Here is an 18,218-nt window from a genome sequence, read left to right on the forward strand (position 1 = left end):
CTGCCCTGGCCAAGTTGTTCCCAGTCTACCCATTCCACCTCTCCTCCTCCCCTTGCCCACCCTATGGAACAGCAGCCCACTCCCTTCACTTTGGCTGGGACTTCTTAAGCTTTTGTGTTCTTTTTTTCTTTACCCCCTTGTCACTTCTATTAACCTGTACATCTTTTTGCAGCTCCTGAAGCCTTGCATTTCTGTTCCTGGCTTTTTGCTTGTTTGTTTTTGTTTATGTGATGATGATGATGATGATTATTATTTCTTTTAAACCTTGAAACAGATCTGAAGGCACGGACCCAACAGGCTTCTCGAGGCTCCTGTATTCTCCTCCATTGACCTGGTCCTTAGCCCCGTGAAAGGAGTCCCCGGAAAGGGGCGGAGACTCTCTTCTCAGCTGTGTGCAGAAGGGGAGGGGGGAGGGGGGAGGGGGTGGGCAAGCGAGGCAGCCGCTGTCCTTTCTGCATTGCAAGTACTTGAAATCGCTGGCCCGCCTCCACCCCCGCCGTTTTCCCACTCCTGGGCTTGCTGCAAGACTCCCCCCGCCCTCCCCGAGCTGTCATCAGCTCACAAGACACCAGGGGCTGGAAGGAGAGCAACGAGCCACGCATGACAGCTCGGCCAGATCTGCCAGCGATCGCTGCCTGGCATCAGGGAAAGATTCTCTCCGACACCTCCCCGGAATAGTTCTGGTGGGAGTCCAAGGGAGGCTGTGGGTTTTGCTCTCCCGGAAGCCTTCTCCAAAGCGTGATCGGCCAGGGAGCATCAGGCGAAAAAGGTCTGAAAGAAATGCTTCGCACCCCAGACAAAAAGCAGCATCTGGCAGCGCAGGAAATGAGCGGCACGGATCGTCCAAAGAGATGGGGCATCTGACTAACCAGCAGCCGTGGAGGAGGGCAATGGGAGAATTGCTTTCCGATCGCGCCCGGATTTTTGCGTGAACTTGCCACTTATGCGTCCGCGGTGAGATACAACGATCGGAAGGACGGTGTCAGTGTTTTTACCTTTGAACGCTTTTGGTCCAGTGATCGCATTTCCCCCTCCATACCACGAATCTTGCCCGATTTCGTATACACGACTCAAGCTATCTCAGGAACTACATTCTGCATTTCTGTTGTGTCTGGGTTTTTTTTAAATGATTATAATTATTGAAAACAATGCGAGTCAAGCGGACGGCTCATTTTTAAAAAAAATATTTAGGAATAATTTTCATGTGTTAAACGACAGGTCATTTTAAGCAGATCAAAGTAACACTTGTTTTCTGTACAGATTTAGTTTGTCTATTAAAATCTGCTATCAGGGTATAGCTAAATTGAATGTCATTTTTTTTTTTCAAATATCCTTTTCCTTTCCTCTCTCCTACAAAGCACTTGTTGGCTGCCAGTAATCTTCAAAAACCATTGGAAAAAAAGGGGGAGACTTACTACATGCCTGCCATGCATTGGAACAGATCGGCTTTTTGAAGGGATGCACTGCTTACAGAGTGCAGGATAACACAAGGCAGGTGCCACCCCTGGAGAGGATTTGCCTAGTCACAGGTTACACGTTTATGACAACCGGACCAGAATTGGTTTAAAATCAAGCTCTAAATAAGGAATTGGTTCATCTAGGGCACAATACCAAGGAGTAAAGGGGAAAAGGGAGAGATGGTATCTTTTTTTCCTGCTGTCCCAGCTTGGTTAAATGGAGGTTGGGTTTCTTTGTAGAGCCCAGGAGTGGTACCCTGAGCGCTGCACGAGGCTCTGAGGAAGGTAACTTAAGAGTGTGCGAGCGAGCAGGCAGGATGCCCCGGAACCAAGCTTTCACCGAGCCCGAGTACTCGGCCGAGTACTCAGCCGACTACTCGGTGAGCCTGCCATCGGACCCGGAGCATGGGGTGGGCAGGACACACGAGGTGACGGTGCGCAATTCAGGCTGCTGCCTGTGCCTGCCCCGGTTCATGAGGCTCACCTTTGCCCCGGAGTCCTTGGAGAACCTCTACCAGACCTACTTTCGGCGGCAACGCCATGAGACGCTGCTGGTGCTGGTGGTCTTCGCCGCGCTCTTCGACTGCTACGTGATCATCATGTGTGCCGTGCTGTACACCCAGGACAAGCTGGCCCCCATCTTGGTGGCCGCCATCGGCTTGCTAGCCCACATCCTGCTCTTCATCCTGTGTAAGTTTGCGCTCCTGCCCGACCGCGTCTCCCGCAGGTTTGTGCCCTATATCCTCTGGATCCTGATTGCAGCCGAGATCTTCTCTTTCCTGGGGCTGAACTTTGCCAATTTCCACGAGGCCAGTGACACGGTGGGCTGGCAGGCCTTCTTTGTCTTCTCCTTCTTCATCACTTTGCCCCTACGGCTGACACCCATCGTCCTGATCACCACGGTTACCTGTGGGATTCACACCCTGGTGCTTGGGGTCACCATTGCCCAGCAGCAACAGAACAGCCTGGATGAAATACTCTTGCTACGACAGGTGAGAGGGTATTGGCTGGTTTATTGTAGCCACAACTTCAGAGGCCACGCTCTCAGCATTTGTTTGTCCAGTTTGATTTATTATCTGGCTAGGTTTCATTAATACTGTGCGACAGGCCTGTGACTGTCTGTAAAGTATTTAGCAAGGAAAACTGTGAACTGATAGAAATAATGGGAGAGGGAAATATCTTTGTAAAATTTCAGTTCCCTTTTTCTCATCTGCCTTCTGTAATCTCTGTCATGGGTACCACTACACTGATATACAACCCTACACAATCTGTATTGCTAGGCTCTTCTAGCTACCTGGAGAAATAGCCAGCCCAGGAAACAGTTGGTATGGGTTTACAGAAATAGAGAATATAGGGGTCCTTTTATTAAGCAGAAAAAGTGGCCTACATTATCCCCGGTGCGAGTCTTTCCCACACACTAAGGCCGCCAGGGCCGGTCTTAGGCAGGGGCGAAAGGAGCGGTCACACAGGGCCCCGGGCCTCCAGGGGCCCTGTGGTGCTCCCTCCTGCTCCCCACCACTGCCGCGATCTGACTCCTTGCCTCCCCTCCCCCGAGCCGCAGGGTGCCCTCCCGGCACATACTCGAGGCCGCCCTGGTGGTGCAGTGGAGTCTTCAGGGCAGGAGAGATCCCCAGTCTTTTTTTGCCCGCTGCCGGCGCTGATGCCTTGTTGCCGCATCACTCTTTAAAAATGGCTGCCGAGACTGTTGGCTCAGGCAGCCATGTGAATATTCAATTACTGTTTCATTATTGCTACCAAGTATTACATATTAAGCAGATTTGTTTTAATTAATTTATCTAGTCCTTACATGCACATGCTTTTCCTTTTTAAACCCAAAGGTTTCCTAGGATAGCATTGTGCATATTTGAATTAGATTTTCTGTACTAGTTTTGCTTGATTTGTCTTTATTTTAAATAAAAAAAATGTTTAAAATGCATCTTGTCAACAAGGGGTGGGGCTAGAGGGGGGCCCCTACCTAACTGGTCTGCACAGGTCCCCACAATTGCTAAGTCCAGCCCTGAAGGCCGCTTTTAGTGCTCCCAAGAAATGACCAATTTTCCTGTTTCTACAATAATGGTCATGCGCTAATTTTCCCATTAGCGTACGGCCATTACCGTGTGAGCACTTATCGACACCGAGTTTGTAGGCAGTAAGGGCTCATGTGCTAACCATGTGCTAATTGGTTAGCTCGCAGCAACGTAACTGTGCTACTTGATTAGCGCAGAGCACACCTACTCTCCGCACCCACCCACTCACCCCCAGTGCCAAAAAAATAAAACCTATTTTTTAGCCCGTGGATAGCGGATGCATATGTAAAAACTACCGCAGGACACCTGAGCATACCCTGTGGTAGTGCATTTTAACCTGCGGTCAGCACACAATTAGTGTTTACTTCAGCTTAGTAGAAGGACCCCTAAATGTTTACAATGCCCAACGATTAGGCAAGACTAAGCAATCACCTAAGACAGCAGCTTCGGTGTGTGTGTGTGTGGGGTGGTGGGGGGGGAGGGTTGCCAAGAGCAGCTACTGTAGAAGCAAAATAGATCCTGTCAACCCCACAAATTGAAACAACCATCAATGCATACTTTAATTTGCAGGCAGTTTTCAAATAACCCATTTACCTAGGTAAATGATTTTTGGAAACTGCCTTCATTATTTGTGTGTGTGTGATACGTACACACAACAAAGTTCAATATATAAAAGCATGATATCTTTGGGAGGAGCAGATTAGGGGCCTGAAAGTTGAGTGGGGAAGGGGATGTAAGATTGAAAGTTTATCTAGGGCACCCAGTACCCTTGCACCAGCCCCGGATTGATTTATTCTCTTGCTGTGTAAATGATCGCTACTGTCTCATTGCATCTACACACGGGATCTGATGGCCATGGAAGCTAGCTTTGGTAAGCTTGGGAGGCTGTTTTTGGTCAGCTATGGATCTGTGCTGTTTAGTGATCCAGCATCTGCCCTAATAATTGAACATGTGAAGCAGAGCTGTAACTAGGAGTGGGCAAGAAGAGTCAGCATCTAGCCTGCAAAACTCACTAAAAGCAGAACAATGATTGAAATGGAAGCACAGGCCAAGAGCAGATGAAAATCCAGGAACAGTGCCACTTTCCTCCTACCCTCCAGAACAAGAGAAAGAGGGGAGAGCGTGAAAAAAGGCTGGAGGTCTGGAAGAGGAGAGAGAGTAGTAGTAGAGATAAGGGTGGGGGCTGAGAGGGTGCAAATACGTACTAAAATGGTTAGAGTTCTGCTTTGCAGGGTGTTATGTTTTCTCAAAGGCCCATGCAGACCATTTTTGGATAACTCTTACCATTGTTTACATTAAAGGGTCTACAACCTGTAAAGTATCCAGAAACTATCAGAAGCAATTTTGCTATTCTTTCAGCTCCAGTTACTTCAAGCCGCAAGATAGGAGTGGCCTAGTGGTTAGGGTGGTGAACTTTGGTCCTGAGGAACTGAGTTCAATTCCCAGCACAGGCAGCTACTTGTGACTCTGGGCAAGTCACTTAATCCTCCATTGCCTGCCATGAGTGGGAAAGCATGGGGTACAAATGTAACAAAAAAAAAAAGATGCAGCAAAGTTTCTTTTATTACTGTCCCCCCCCCCCCCCTCCCACATGAAAGCAGTTCCAACATTAACCACTCAACGGGCCAGCTCAGTCTGACAGTATATAAAAAGACAGGGCCAGCACAACCTTATTAGGAAGGGACTGTGAGCCAGCACAGGCGCAGTCCCCATGGCAGCTCTGTTTCCACCTGCATGCAACTTTTCTCTTTCCACAGAACCAGTGTGAGAGTGGTTGGGGTTGTCATAGGGACTGTGAGCAGGCGCTAGTGGAGTCCCAAACTCCCACAGATAGGTAGGAAATGCAGGTAGTATTGCACTGCTAGCAGCAGGGCCCAGGGCAGGGAAGGATAGTGAGTGAAAGCAGGTAGCGGTGGTCTAGGGAATAAGATGGCCAAATGTTGAAGTTGCCTAAGGCACCTTATTCCCTATACCACCGCTACCTGCTTTCACTCTCTATCCTTCCCTGCCCTGGGCCCTGCTGCTAGCAGTGCAATACTACCTGCATTTCCTACCTATCTGTAACATTCTTTGCATCTGTCCTGGATGGAGAGAGGAGATTAAGATATGAAAACAAGTCCACTGGATGTGTCGGGGGGGGGGGGGGGGCACATTTCAAATTTGGATACCTGTAGGCACCAGAGGGTGTGGGGTAGGGAGGTCCCTGGCCCCCTTCCACAGATTGCTCTTACCCTTATGCCCCCTGGGCTTCTTCCCACATTCCCACTCACCTGGAGTCACTGTGCTGCTGTCATCTAGAAGGCTTATACAGGGAACTTTAGCATGGGGCCTGTGACTGGAAACTTCACCCCTTCCTAATCAGTGGGCTTTCTGTTACCATAGAAACCCTTGCATGAGACAGTGGCAGGCCTGTGTGGTAAGGGTCCGCCTTAGCTTAGGAACATTTAGTACTGGAGGCAGTGTGTGTGCGCCTAAATCAGACCTGAAATGTGTCTCCTACAATGCTGTAAAGCTCCTTATGAGGATGAGCCTTCTGACTTATTTGAATTCTGCAACAAGCCTGAAAGCTAGCCTTGAAGGGGCCAGTTAACCATGGGCTAGGCCATCTACCTGAGACTCTGGACTCGGGCAGTCAGACAAAAGTTCTAGATGGAGCGAGGGTCTCAGGGGGAGGTGGAGTTTGTGCTCCAGGTTGGGCTACATGATTGACTCCATTAATTCAAATGCCTTTTCCTGCCAGACTCATGAAGGCCCTATTGGACAGACACCCCTGAAGGGTGGGTTTGCTGGGAAGGGTATTTAGTATAACCCCTCCAAGGCTCAAGGCTTTTTTCCCAGCTCCTTGGAGCCAACTTAAGCTGGTGTTGGGTGGCATGTCAGAGGTGGCTGTAGAGGACTTAGCTGGTGTGGAGGTCTCCTTGCGGGTCAGCTGCTCGCTCAGTGATGATGTGAGCCTTAAGCAGATTGGTATCTCGTCTCCCCCACAGCAGGATCCCCCGCCCCTTTGCCTGTACGAAAATCAAAGGAGAGTGCCCGCGTGGCGATTGCCATTGAGGCGACTGTAGCTTCCAGCTCAAAATGTATTAATAAAGGGGCCTCCTCTAATAGTGAAAAAAGTTGGGCTGGTCCAGTTTGGTGGGGTTTGCTGTCCATGGGTCAAGGCCTTGCTGGGGGTCGTGGCTTCTACTGCGTAAGCTCTCCCGGTGCAGGCCGCAACTCCCCTGATGCAGGCTACTGCTCCTCCTGCCAGCGCTGAACATTTATAGCTTCAGGTGGTGCCCTCTCCCTCTGAAGTAGATCCGGCATTGCTAACCATGCCTGCCCCTTCCCACAGTCCTGAATCATCTACGACTGCAGCTGTTTTTCTGAGCCTTCCCTTCCTGGCCCCGACTACTAACTGCAGTTTCAACACAGTTCAGGAAGTTGCAGGTTCAAGTTCCATTAGCGCTTGGGCTGGGGCAATTCCTGCTTCACATTTCTCGATTCAGCCTGCTAATACTGGCAATGTGCAAAGGGGACCACCTAATGTGATTAACAACTGGTCCCAGGCTGTCCCGTAGGGTGGTACTCAACAGGGCTTTCCTGGCCTAGTTGCCCCTTGGGGCTGTGACTGGTACTAAAATATTTGGCTTCCCATGTTCAGATTTTGTCCCGTTGGTCCTCTTGCTCCATGGGACAGGTTTGTTGTGCCTCAGAACATTAACCAGTGCCCAGCTACAGACCAAAACAGGGATAGTGCATCCATAGAAGTAGGGGCAGATTCTGCTGGTGTTTCTGCTGTTTCTTCAGAGGTGCTTCTAGCTGATGATGGGGGAAGGTCTGCGCCCAAAGAAGAACCTTCCATGAGTCGGTTGGCAGTTTCAAGAGGTCCAACAGCAGTCCAATGGCCCGTGGCAGCCCATACAAGCGGCTCACTCGGGTATGGTCTAGCTGGACTTGAAGATATTGGGGCGTCTTCCTTGGGGGAACTTCCCCAAGGAGCGGCTGGAGAGAGCTCTGCTTCAGCCTCTGAGACATTTATGGCAGGAGCTGGACCATCTACAGCCAGTAAAAGATCTGCTAAGCATGATTGGGGTGCTAAGTAAAGGAAAAGAGGGGAGGAAAAAAAAGCATAGGAGTTCTTCCTCCTCCTCTTCTGGGTCTAGTTTTTCTTATTCTTCCTCATCATCATCTTCCTCATCTGACGTAGCACCTCCTTCCTCTGTCAGCTCAAGTGAGGGAGAACAAGGCGAGGGGGGCACCTGCACTAGTAGCACTATTAGAATTGTGGGAGAAAGTTCCTTGCTCACTTTGTAAAAAAATAAGGAAGCAGGTTTGCATTGATGTCTTTAAATGAACGGAGGACAGGTTAAAAAGAAAGAGCAAGAAGTTGAAGTTACAGGGTGATGCAGAGAAGGAGAAAAGGGTATCCATTAATATTGTTAATTAGATGCGTTCCTTCCCAAGGTGAGCGAGTGTGTAGGGGTATAGAGACCTGGGTCAATAAGGCCTTTTATTAGCTTACACCGACACAGTGCTCGGTGCTTTCCAGCAATACGGGGGGTGGTCGTTGTTGAACTACAGTGAAGCTTCCCATGACAAAATGGAGGAAAACCTCCACATATTGTGGGGCATTTAGGATATTAACCTGTGGCTCATGCATATGGTCCTTCGGAAAGCTGCAGCTGAAGTGGCTGGTGCGGGTAAAGCTTTGGAATCAACTGCTGGTCCCAACCAATTCTTTCGTTCCTTTGGGGCAGGAGCTGGGCCTTCAGGTTCAGAGAGTGGATCAGATGTGCTCCAAGAGGGGAGCCAGTAGCTCGGCATCCTTTTGGTTGAGCTCCTACCCCTGTATGGGTTGATTCTATGTGCCCCTGGTTATGGCTGTACAGTGATAAGGAGGTGGTAGAAGTGCTGATGAAAGGTTTTGCTGAAGGGTTTATTTTTCCGTTCCAAGGTGTGCTTGCTAATAATGCGGCTCGCAATTTGCAATCTACCAGGCAGTTGAGGGAGATTGTGGTGAGAAAATTGGGAGAAGAACGCCATTTGGGCCAGATTGCTGGTCCTTTTTGTTCATAGGCCTTTCCCATCACTGGTACTGTCTCCTTTGGCAGTGATCCCAAAGAAGGAGCATGGGAAGTTCAGATTGATTCATAACCTCTCTCATCCACCTGCTCAGTCAGCCAGTGGCTGTCTACCTAAAGAATTGTACAAAGTACAGTATACTTCCTTCAACTGTGCCCTGGGATTGGTTCGTAGGTGTGGGAAGGGGGCCAGGCTAGAGAAGGTTGATGTTGAATCTGCCTTTCGGCTGCTTGCCAGTTCACTCTTCCTCTTCCTCGCAGTTAGATTTCCATTTTAATTGTACAATTCATTTTAACAAGTATGCCCATGGGCTGTTCAATTTCCTGCACGCATTTTGAACTGTTCAGTTCTTTTGTTCACTGAGTGACAGCTCAGAAGGCAGGCCTTGCCAACAAAGCTCACTACCTAGATGACTTCTTCTTTATCGGCACCATGGATAGTGACGAGTATGGCAGGCTAATGTCTACTTTTATTGAGGTGGCAGAAATTTTGCTATACCTTTAGTGGAGGACAAGACTGAGGGTCTTGTTCCAGTAATCATCTTCTTAGGCATTAAAATCGATTCAGTGGGGATGGCAATGGCATAGCTATGGGTGGGCCTGGGTGGGCCTTGGCTCAGGCCCATCCAGCGGCAGCACCCCCCATCAACATCTCTCTTCCTCTGCGGTGACCTAGCATCTGCTTTGGGTCTTTTTGGAGGTGGAGCCATTGACTTAGGTCATTGGCCCCTGTGACAGACAGCTGATCTACAGGATATAGCTCATGGGGGATGAGCCATAAAAAGAAGCAGGGATCAAGGTCTGATTATCATGCTGGGTCAAAAGACCCAGTTAACTGCATGGAGGCCTGTTCCAAGGCCCTAGCTGTTATAGCGGGGCTGGGGGATTGGAGATTGTCAGAGATGGAGTGGTTGACAGACTTGCTACTTAGCTGACAAATTGAATAGCCAGGGGTGGGAGGGGGGTTATCATAATATATTTACGTGTAGCTCGCGATGTTACTATTTCAGAATTTCTTGTTATAATTTTTAATAGAATTGTCAATAAACAAAGCTGCAACCTACTGTTTACTTCCAATTGGTGTGCAGTTAAATTTATTTGTAGATAATGTTTTGAATATTATGGATTATGATTAGGGGGAAGGTTATGTAAAGTAAAGGAAGGTTGAAAAGGGGTAATGGTTAGGGGGGGAGAGGACAAGGAAATCGTAGGTCAGATACTCCCAGCTCCAATGGTTATAGGTTGGAGCTTAAATTTTGTTTTGTTTCAGGCAGGACATAAGATCCTCATTCTATAGTTCAGTTTTGTGGTTAGTAAATTTCACAAGCTTGTACTTCATGGGTATTGAATCTCCTGTAAGAACATTGTTATTGATCACACAGGAACTAAATTCCATGGATGGAAATTATTTTCTGACATTGAGATCCATTCTTAGTAGATCCCTTGAGGCATATTTTAATTTTGTCCCTTGTGAACTGATTTCTCTGTGTGGATGGATCCACTTAAGACCAAGTTACATATTGGTGTTATAGGAGGAGAGGTAGACTCACCGGGGTAAGATTAAATAAAACATTTTTTATTTATTTAACAGTTTTCCTTATATCAGTAATTTTGTTACACTTCAGAGCGATTCAAGTAAAACACAGACATCGTTCAAGATTTAAAAAAAATTCATGGTAGGTTTAAAGCAGAATTATATAAATCATAATAATTCTGGGGAAAGCCAAATTGAATAAACATGTTTTCAAAAGGTTAATAATTTACATTTCTGACAAAAAAATAAGTGGCAATTTATTCCACAAATCAGGACCAACCACCGAGAAAATACAAGACCTTGTTACAATAAGGTGTGCCTCGTGAACAAAAGGACAATTCAAATACAGTAACACAGTAGAAGATGGCAGATAAAGACCAGTGCAGTTCATCCAGTCTGCCCAACAAGATACCATATGTAATGAGTTTATGATGTGATACTTCATGTGTATACCTGATCTTGATTTGTCCTTGCCATTTTCAGAGCATAGACTGTAGAAGTCTACCTGGCACTGTGCTTGTTCTAAATTTCTGAAGTTGTCGAAGCCCCTGAAAAGCTCCACTCCAGCTCATCCAAATCTATTCAGCCACAATCAGGGCACAGGGTAGACCTTAGAAGTCTTGCCCAGCACTCTCTTTGCTTCCCAATTATTGGTGTTGCTAACTAATCTCCGCTAAGCTTCTTTGGATCCATTCCTTCCAATCAGGATTCCTGATGTGAAGAGTACTGGGAGTAAAGGAGTATACTAGCCTGGGTCCAATATATAGGGCTGGTGCAAGGATATTTGGTATTCTAGGCAAACCTTTAATTTTTCTCCTCTCTCTCCCCCCCTCCGCAACCTGCTGGAATGGCCTGGCTCCCCTGGAGATGCTAACCCAGCACTTCTACCAGCTACTCAGCCCTGTGGCTAGCAGGAGAAAGGTCACTTAATAGTGTGTCAGCTTCTTCTGCTGTGCAGGGCCAGTCTTGATGAAGGAGCCCCGAGGTTGTGGCATCTTGGAGCTCATATTATGAAATTTACCATATGCAGAAGAGAGAATAATGCTGTTAAGTACCTTCCTTCCTGTCAGCCAGGGAGCCGAGCTGCCAGGGTAAGTGCTGGGGTAGAGCATCTGGGAGGGAGGGAATTTAAATTACCAGTCTGGTGCCTTTTGTCACCCCCAGAATTTTGGTGCTCCAAGTGACCACCCAAGTCACCTAATGGAAGCACCAGCCCTGAAGATGTGAAGCAAAGAAAATGTCATCAAGATGTACTGAAGCTCTGTGGATCATTAAGGGTCTTGAAGTCAGGAATGAGCTCCATGGGGAGTTATCTTCTTGTAGGTGCTAGCTAGCAGAGATCCTTGAGAGAACTGCCAGCAATAATGTCCAAGCTTGTATTCATCCTCCTCAAGGTCTGTGACCACCACAGAGACATCTTTAGCCATCCTATTTTATGCTTGAAACTTCGGTAGCACACTTCACACTGAGATTTGCAGTGTTCCAGGGGTTCAGGTAACAAACTCAAAGTATGGATTTGAGGTGCATCACGTGGCTGATCATTTAGATACAGCTTGTTAGATTTCCACAACCAAATCTGAGTTGTCAGAAGCAGGATTTACGTTATGTTGGTGCTGTGTTCCATTATGCTGGTCTAGCTGAGCATAATCTAATCAGTTTGTGTGTTTAAACAAGAAATATTGAGAGTAATGGAGCACAGACCAAAATGATTTCACTGTCTGGGTCTTCCTGTCTGTAAGGAGCAGGTTCCTGTGTTCCCATAAATCAGCCTGCCACACTGCTGGTGGTATTGAAAGCAGGGCTGTCAAGTTACCCAGTTCCAGGAGGGAGATTTAAGGCCAGTCCTGGCTTTCTGACAATCCTATCTTGCTGCATTATGGAACCTGCAGCATGGATTTTAATGGGTAGAATCAGGAACTAGAAATCCCATACTGCTCTGGGGTGCAAAACCAAAACCAGGACTGACCAAACAGTCGTCCTGCTGGAACTGGGTAACTTGGCAGGTCTGACTGAAAGTGTAGTACAGAGGAAGCTTGTTTTGCCTTTGATTAAAAAATGATAGTCTTATAACAATGCCAAATCAAATTCTCCAAGGCTTTTTCCTTCCTTTTTGAGTAAGACTTATATTTTTGTTTTTTTGTTGTTGTTTTTTTTTGTAGGATGCATGTTTTCATTGATTTAAGTATTTAGTAGTATTAGTATTATTGGGTTTACCTATTGTTTTGTTGTTCGGGTGACAGATCCAAAATCAGCCATTGTACAATTTCAGCTACTCTCTTGGGCACTGTGGGCAGGATTCTATAAATAGTGTCCAATGTTAGGCACCAAGATGATCTGTGCTAAGCGTGAATTCTCTAAAGGTTGCTCAGTGCTGAGTGACCTTTATAGAATAGTGCGTAGCAAGCATTTCCGCTTGCAACGCACTAATGCCTGCCAAAACTTGATGTAAATGCTGGTGCACTACTGAGGGCAGATCCATGCGTAGATCCAGGCATTCTGTAACATCATACCAAAATTCTGGGAATGCTCCTGTCCTGATCATCCGTGCCCCTCCACACTCCCTTTTGAGTTGCAAGCTAGAAAATGAAGGCGCTCATGTTACAGAAAAGCACATAAGAAGATCCACACGGAAGTCCTAGTTATCGCCAATGAAGGGGTCCTTTTTACCAAGCTGTACTAAAAAGAGCCCTGCAGTAGCGGCAGGGGCTGTTTTTGCCGCCCTTTTTACCGCAGTGGGTAAAAGGCCCTTAAAAAAGATATGGCCATGCGGTAAGATTATTATTACCGCATGGCCATGCGGGAGGAGCACATACTGCCGTCCACTGAGGTGGTGGTAAGGGCTCCCGTGGTAACTGGATTAGCACCACACTAGAAATGATGGAATTATTTTCCATAGTGCCGGAAATGGCATGTACTCAAGGCGGAACTGCTGCTGGTGGCCTCTTTGGGCCGGCGGTAGTTCCGGGTTACCATGCGGCAACCCTTTAGTAAAAGGGCCCCTAAGTGGTTTGTAATTCAATTGTTAGTTGCCTAATTGGCTAACTGGGATCCATGCCCAAATTTGGGTGACCTGTACAGAATCCAGGGGTGTGTGTGCCCTGCAAATATATATGATGAGTAGAAAATAGTCTGTCTAACAGAGCTGCCTAGTTACCCAGTTCCAGGAGAGAGACTTTGTGGCCAGTCCTGGGTTTAAATGTATATACTAAAGCAGTGTTGGATTTGTAGTTCCTGATTCTACCCATTGAAATCAGTACAGTGGCTCTCATAATGCCTCATGATGGGGCTGTCAGAAATCCAGGCCTGGCCCAGAATCTCCATCCTGGAACTTGGTAATTTAGTAGCTCTAGTTTATGCTGGATATTTAAGATTTTTGCACTCACTTTCTTTCTTTTTTTAAGCTCCTTAGTAAAGGCTATTTAAGGAATGTCAAGGTATAGAACAGCAAATGTCATAGTAACATAGTAGATGACGGCAGAAAAAGACCTGCACGGTCCATCCAGTCTGCCCAACAAGATAAACTCATATGTGCTACTTTTTGTGTATACCTTACCTTGATTTGTATCTGTCATTTTCAGGGCACAGACCGTAGAAGTCTGCCCAGCACTAGCCCCGCCTCCTAACCACCAGCCCCGCCTCCCACCACCGGCTCCGCCGCCCAATGATAAGTCACTTTGCCGTTCTCCTTGCATTCTCTTTGAAGCTTCCTGCACAAATTGACCTGGAATGGACTTGCAGAGCTGCCAAGTTACCCAGTTCCAGGCTGGAGATTTTGGGACAGTTGTGGATTTCTGACCACCCCATCCTGATATATTATGGAACTTGTGGCCCTGATTTCAATGGGCAGGAGAAGGCATACAAATCCCGTACTGCTTTGGGATGAACCAGGACCTAGCCAAAAATCTCCTGCCTGGAACTGGATAACTTGGCAACTCTGGACTTGGCTGTGCTCAGCACGAGCAGGAACTCAGGAAAACTGAGAAGAGAATGGTTGGGTGCAACAGTAAAGAAGAGATGCCAAGTTACCCAGTACCAGAGTTGGCATCTCTGGTAAAGAAGTGCAATAAATAGGAATCTGCATAGGAGCCGGCTCTGTGGGTGCTTGATCACCCCCAATATTGAGAAAATTCCATGTGTGTGTCCAGGGAGGGATTATTTCCATTGGGCTTAGCACCACCAATAATTTTGAAAAGTTGGCTCCTATGGGGATCTGTACTTTAATGCAGAAAAAATGTGTGGAAACCAAGTCTGGGCACACCGGTATAACTAGTGTGTGCTCTACAGAAATTAGAGTGTTTTCCATTTGAGGTGCTCTATCCCAAACCTTTCTACTCTAGTTCAGAAATCCATTGCTAGGCTACAGAAGCAGCTGCCCTAGCTGAGCTACCAGGAGAGTCCTAGGTATCTATAGGTTGTTCATATCCATCTTCATGTTACGCTATCATCATAGAGAAACAAAAGTTTAATCACTTTATCCAGTTATCAGAACATATTCCTACACAGTCAGAGTAGCAGAGGAACAGAACAACCCTGAGGTTGTTTTGTACAAATGGTATATTTCAAACATTTTTTGAGGACGTGCTATTTGTATGAAATGCCATGATACATTTCTTTGAATAAAGTTTGTATGCATTTTTCCTACGCCTTTCCTTTCTCTACATTTTCACCCTTGTTTGTGTGTGGTCTGCTGTGGTACTGTAAGGACATTTTTATTTAGACCTGCTTCAGTCATGTCCAGGGTACAAAAAGGTACTCTGAGCAGCTGACCATTGGAGGGATTAAGTCATGGCCCGTCATGAATCTTCCAGTGGTTACTGTTCCCTTCCCTCATCCCTGTGCCAATAATTGCTTGTTAAAAAGCCAATTATCTGGGTAGAGCTGATATGTGCCATACCAGAATAGCTTCCCAGGCATAGTTAGGACAGCAATATATGGATCCAATATGCTTAGTTAGCAGGGGCGAACTGACAGTGATCTGGGCCCCTGGGTAGGAAGGGTCATTGCCCCCCCCCCCCCCACTGCCTCCACCTTTGTTTCCAGTTCCCCCCCCCCCCCCTGCACACTACAGCCCTGGGCCTACCTTGAAGTTTGCTGGTGGTGTAATGGCTTCTTTAGGGGATAGGAAAGAACCCCACTCTCTTCCTGCCCACCACCGCTTCTTCTTAATGGCTACCGAGACTGCAGCGGGAAGTCTCAGCAGTCATTTTGAAGATACTGCGGTGCTGGACAGAGCAGCGTAGTGGGCAGGAAAGAGTGGGGTTCCTTCCTGCCCCCAAAGAGGCTACTAGACCACCACGGCCCTTCAAAGTTGGCCCAAAGAGGGCGAACTGAGGCTCGGGGTTTGTAGTGTGTAGGAGGGGAGACAGGCATTGTGCCCTTCAGAACCTCTGAGACCTCGGGCACTGACACTTTGATCATATGGTCAGTCCGCCCCTGCCGGTTAGCTATCTGGGCACTGACGTTCAGTGTATGTAGTCTCCAAATAACTTCTGGCTCTGCTTCGTCTCCACTCCTGGACTGCCCTGGCTATCTGGATAATGTTGCAGTGGTCAGTGAAGATATTCAGCAGTTCTACCTAGTTAAGTGTTGCCAGTGGCGTAGGAAGGGGGCGGTGGGGCGGTCCGCCCCGGGTGCACGCCGCTGGGGGGGTGTCGGCTCCGCTGGTTCACTGCTCTCTCTGCCCCGGAACAGGTTACTTCCTGTTCCGAGGCAGAGAGAGCAGGGAACCAGCGGAGCCGACGCAGCTCCCAGCGATGTGCACTCGGGGCGGAGCGGCCCTCCCCCCTTCCCCTTTGGTAAGAATGAGCTCGGGGGGGGGGGGGTGTGCATGCGCCGAGGGGGGTGCGTAGCGGCGAACTGCCCTGGGTGTCAGCCGCCCTCGCTACAGCACTGAGTGTTGCTGTACATCTGCACTAGGGCCAGCCAGCAGGATTTAACCAGGCAGGAACCGCTCCTGCAAGGTTAAATCATTTTAAATATTGACCCCGCCCCCCCCCCCCCCCGTATTTCTTCCTTTCTTACTACAAGTTTAACTGTTAGCAAACCTGAAGCCCATTGATCATTATTATAGCTGCATCAACAGTGGTCAGTGCATGGTGATAATATAGCAATATTTCAGAAGAGTTCTGTGTATGGGCACAAGCAGGGCAATTCTGTGACATGGCACCCACTTTACATGCCACCTGAGCGCATAAATCTACTGAATACCATCACTGATCATTGGGGCAATAGGGCAGTGCCCGAGGGCCCACACTAGTAGGGGGCCCACTCTCCCCTAGCTGCCATCACATTTAATCACTTTTGGTTAGGGGCCCATGACCCTTAATGCCTGGAGGTCCAGATCTCTGTCAGTCTGCTCCTGATAAGAGTACATGTAGAGTGGAGGAGTGGCCTAGTGGTTAGAGTGGTGGACTTTGGTCCTGGGGAACTGGGTTCAATTCCCACTGCAGGTACAGGCAGTTCCTTGTGACTCTGGGCAAGTCACTTAACCCTCCATTGCCCCAGGTACAAATAAGTACCTGTTTATAATATGTAAGCCACATGGAACCTGCTATGAGTGGGAAAGCATGGGGTACAAATGTAAGAAAATAAAATGTATGCACATAAGTAGCTGCAAAACATCTAAGTGAGTGGGGTATTGACTTTATAAGAGATAGACAGTCTTAAACTAAAGTCAGTCCCTGTCTCTAGAATCCTAGGTATAGAAGTGGATTGTCAACTGTCTTTAAGCTCTCAAGTTAGCAAAATAGTTAGAAACTCTTTCTTGCTTCTTTCTGATGTGGAAATTTTCCATCTGTTAGTTCAATCATTAATACTTTCCCAATTGGATTACTGTAATTCTATATACATTGGTTGATCGAAGGCATTGAAAACTACACTGCAGAGAGTGCAGAATGTTGCAATAAGAACAATCTTTTCAACTGTTAAGTGTGAGCCTATAACACCTCTTTTAATACAATTGCACTGGCTATTGATTGAGGCCAGATTCTAATTCAAGAGTATCCACTATGGTTTTTAAAGCTTTTTATGGGGATATTACGGTTTATCTAGTTCAGGGTGTGTCCAACCTTGGCCTTCGCCAGATCGGGTTTTCAGGATTTCCCCAATGAATATGCATGAGATCTATTTGCATATAAGGGAGGCAGCACATGCAAATAGATCTCTTATGTATTCAATGGGGAAATCCTGAAAACTGTATAATTATGGTACAGCCAGAGACCCCTCCACTGGAATGGTGGAGGGCCCAGTCATAGAGCTCAGGCCATTACAGACCTTGGCTGAGTCAGAAATCTGATGGCTGACATAACTGGGAGCTTCCTGGAAAAGTATGGCCTAGTTTGTAGCCCAGATTGAGGCCTAAAAGTTAAGTCAATAGATATGGAAACAAAATGGAGGATTTCAACACAAAATGGAAGCCCGTATCTGTTACAAAGTGGAATTTTCTCTAATGTAAGTTAGAAAAACAAGTTGAGAAATAAGTGAGTCATAGCAGGTGCAAAGAAAATAGGGAGCTAGCTGTTCCAGAGAGGAGGGAGACTTCCTGTGAGCAGGATTGTGGTCAGCTGGTGTGAGAAAGGAAAGGCGTAGCAAGATAGAAGCTACTCATTAGCATGAGCCAATCAGTGACAACCATGACATTAGCATAGATCCAATCAGGTATATCTACTGTCATATTATCCATATCCTAAGGGCGCCTATAAAATTCAGGGTAGTTCCTGGTTTAAGTTAGAGAGAAAAGGGTTGTCACTCTCTCTCCAAGGGAAACCAATGTGTCCAACAGAATTGACAAATTACCTAATTGCTTTCCCTTGTAAAACCTCTAATTGGTAAAAGAAATTATAAAAGATTAGCAAATATTTAACACCTGTTTGCAGCTTATTATATTCCTATAATTAATTGATTGTACATGCCTGTTGTCAATCACTGATTTGACTTATACCTTAGCAAATAAACTCCTCATTCCAAATGATGATTTGTGGGCTTCACTTAATGATCCAAGGGTGTAAGTATAAATGCATTGTATAACTTGTAATCTAAATCCAGTTTGTCATAAGGCTGGTATCTTTTCCTTAGACCTAACGTCTCCCTTAGAGGCAATAACTCCTTGATTACCCCAGTACTAGTGTTATTTAGAGAT

At 47.0% G+C, this 18,218-nt stretch overlaps 1 protein-coding gene across 1 annotated transcript in view; it reads left to right on the forward strand.

Moving 5' to 3' along the window:
* The first annotated feature begins 560 nt into the window (after nt 1-560).
* Nucleotides 561-18,218, forward strand: part of ADCY3 (adenylate cyclase 3) — a 343,482-nt gene continuing 325,824 nt past the window's right edge. Inside the window, exon 1 of the mRNA XM_030198682.1 lies at nt 561-2,449. Coding sequence (XP_030054542.1) covers nt 1,775-2,449 — 675 coding nt within the window. The 5' untranslated portion in view covers nt 561-1,774. The remainder of the gene's footprint in view (nt 2,450-18,218) is intronic.

Source organism: Microcaecilia unicolor, chromosome 3, assembly GCF_901765095.1.
Source record: "Microcaecilia unicolor chromosome 3, aMicUni1.1, whole genome shotgun sequence".
NCBI lineage: Eukaryota > Metazoa > Chordata > Amphibia > Gymnophiona > Siphonopidae > Microcaecilia > Microcaecilia unicolor.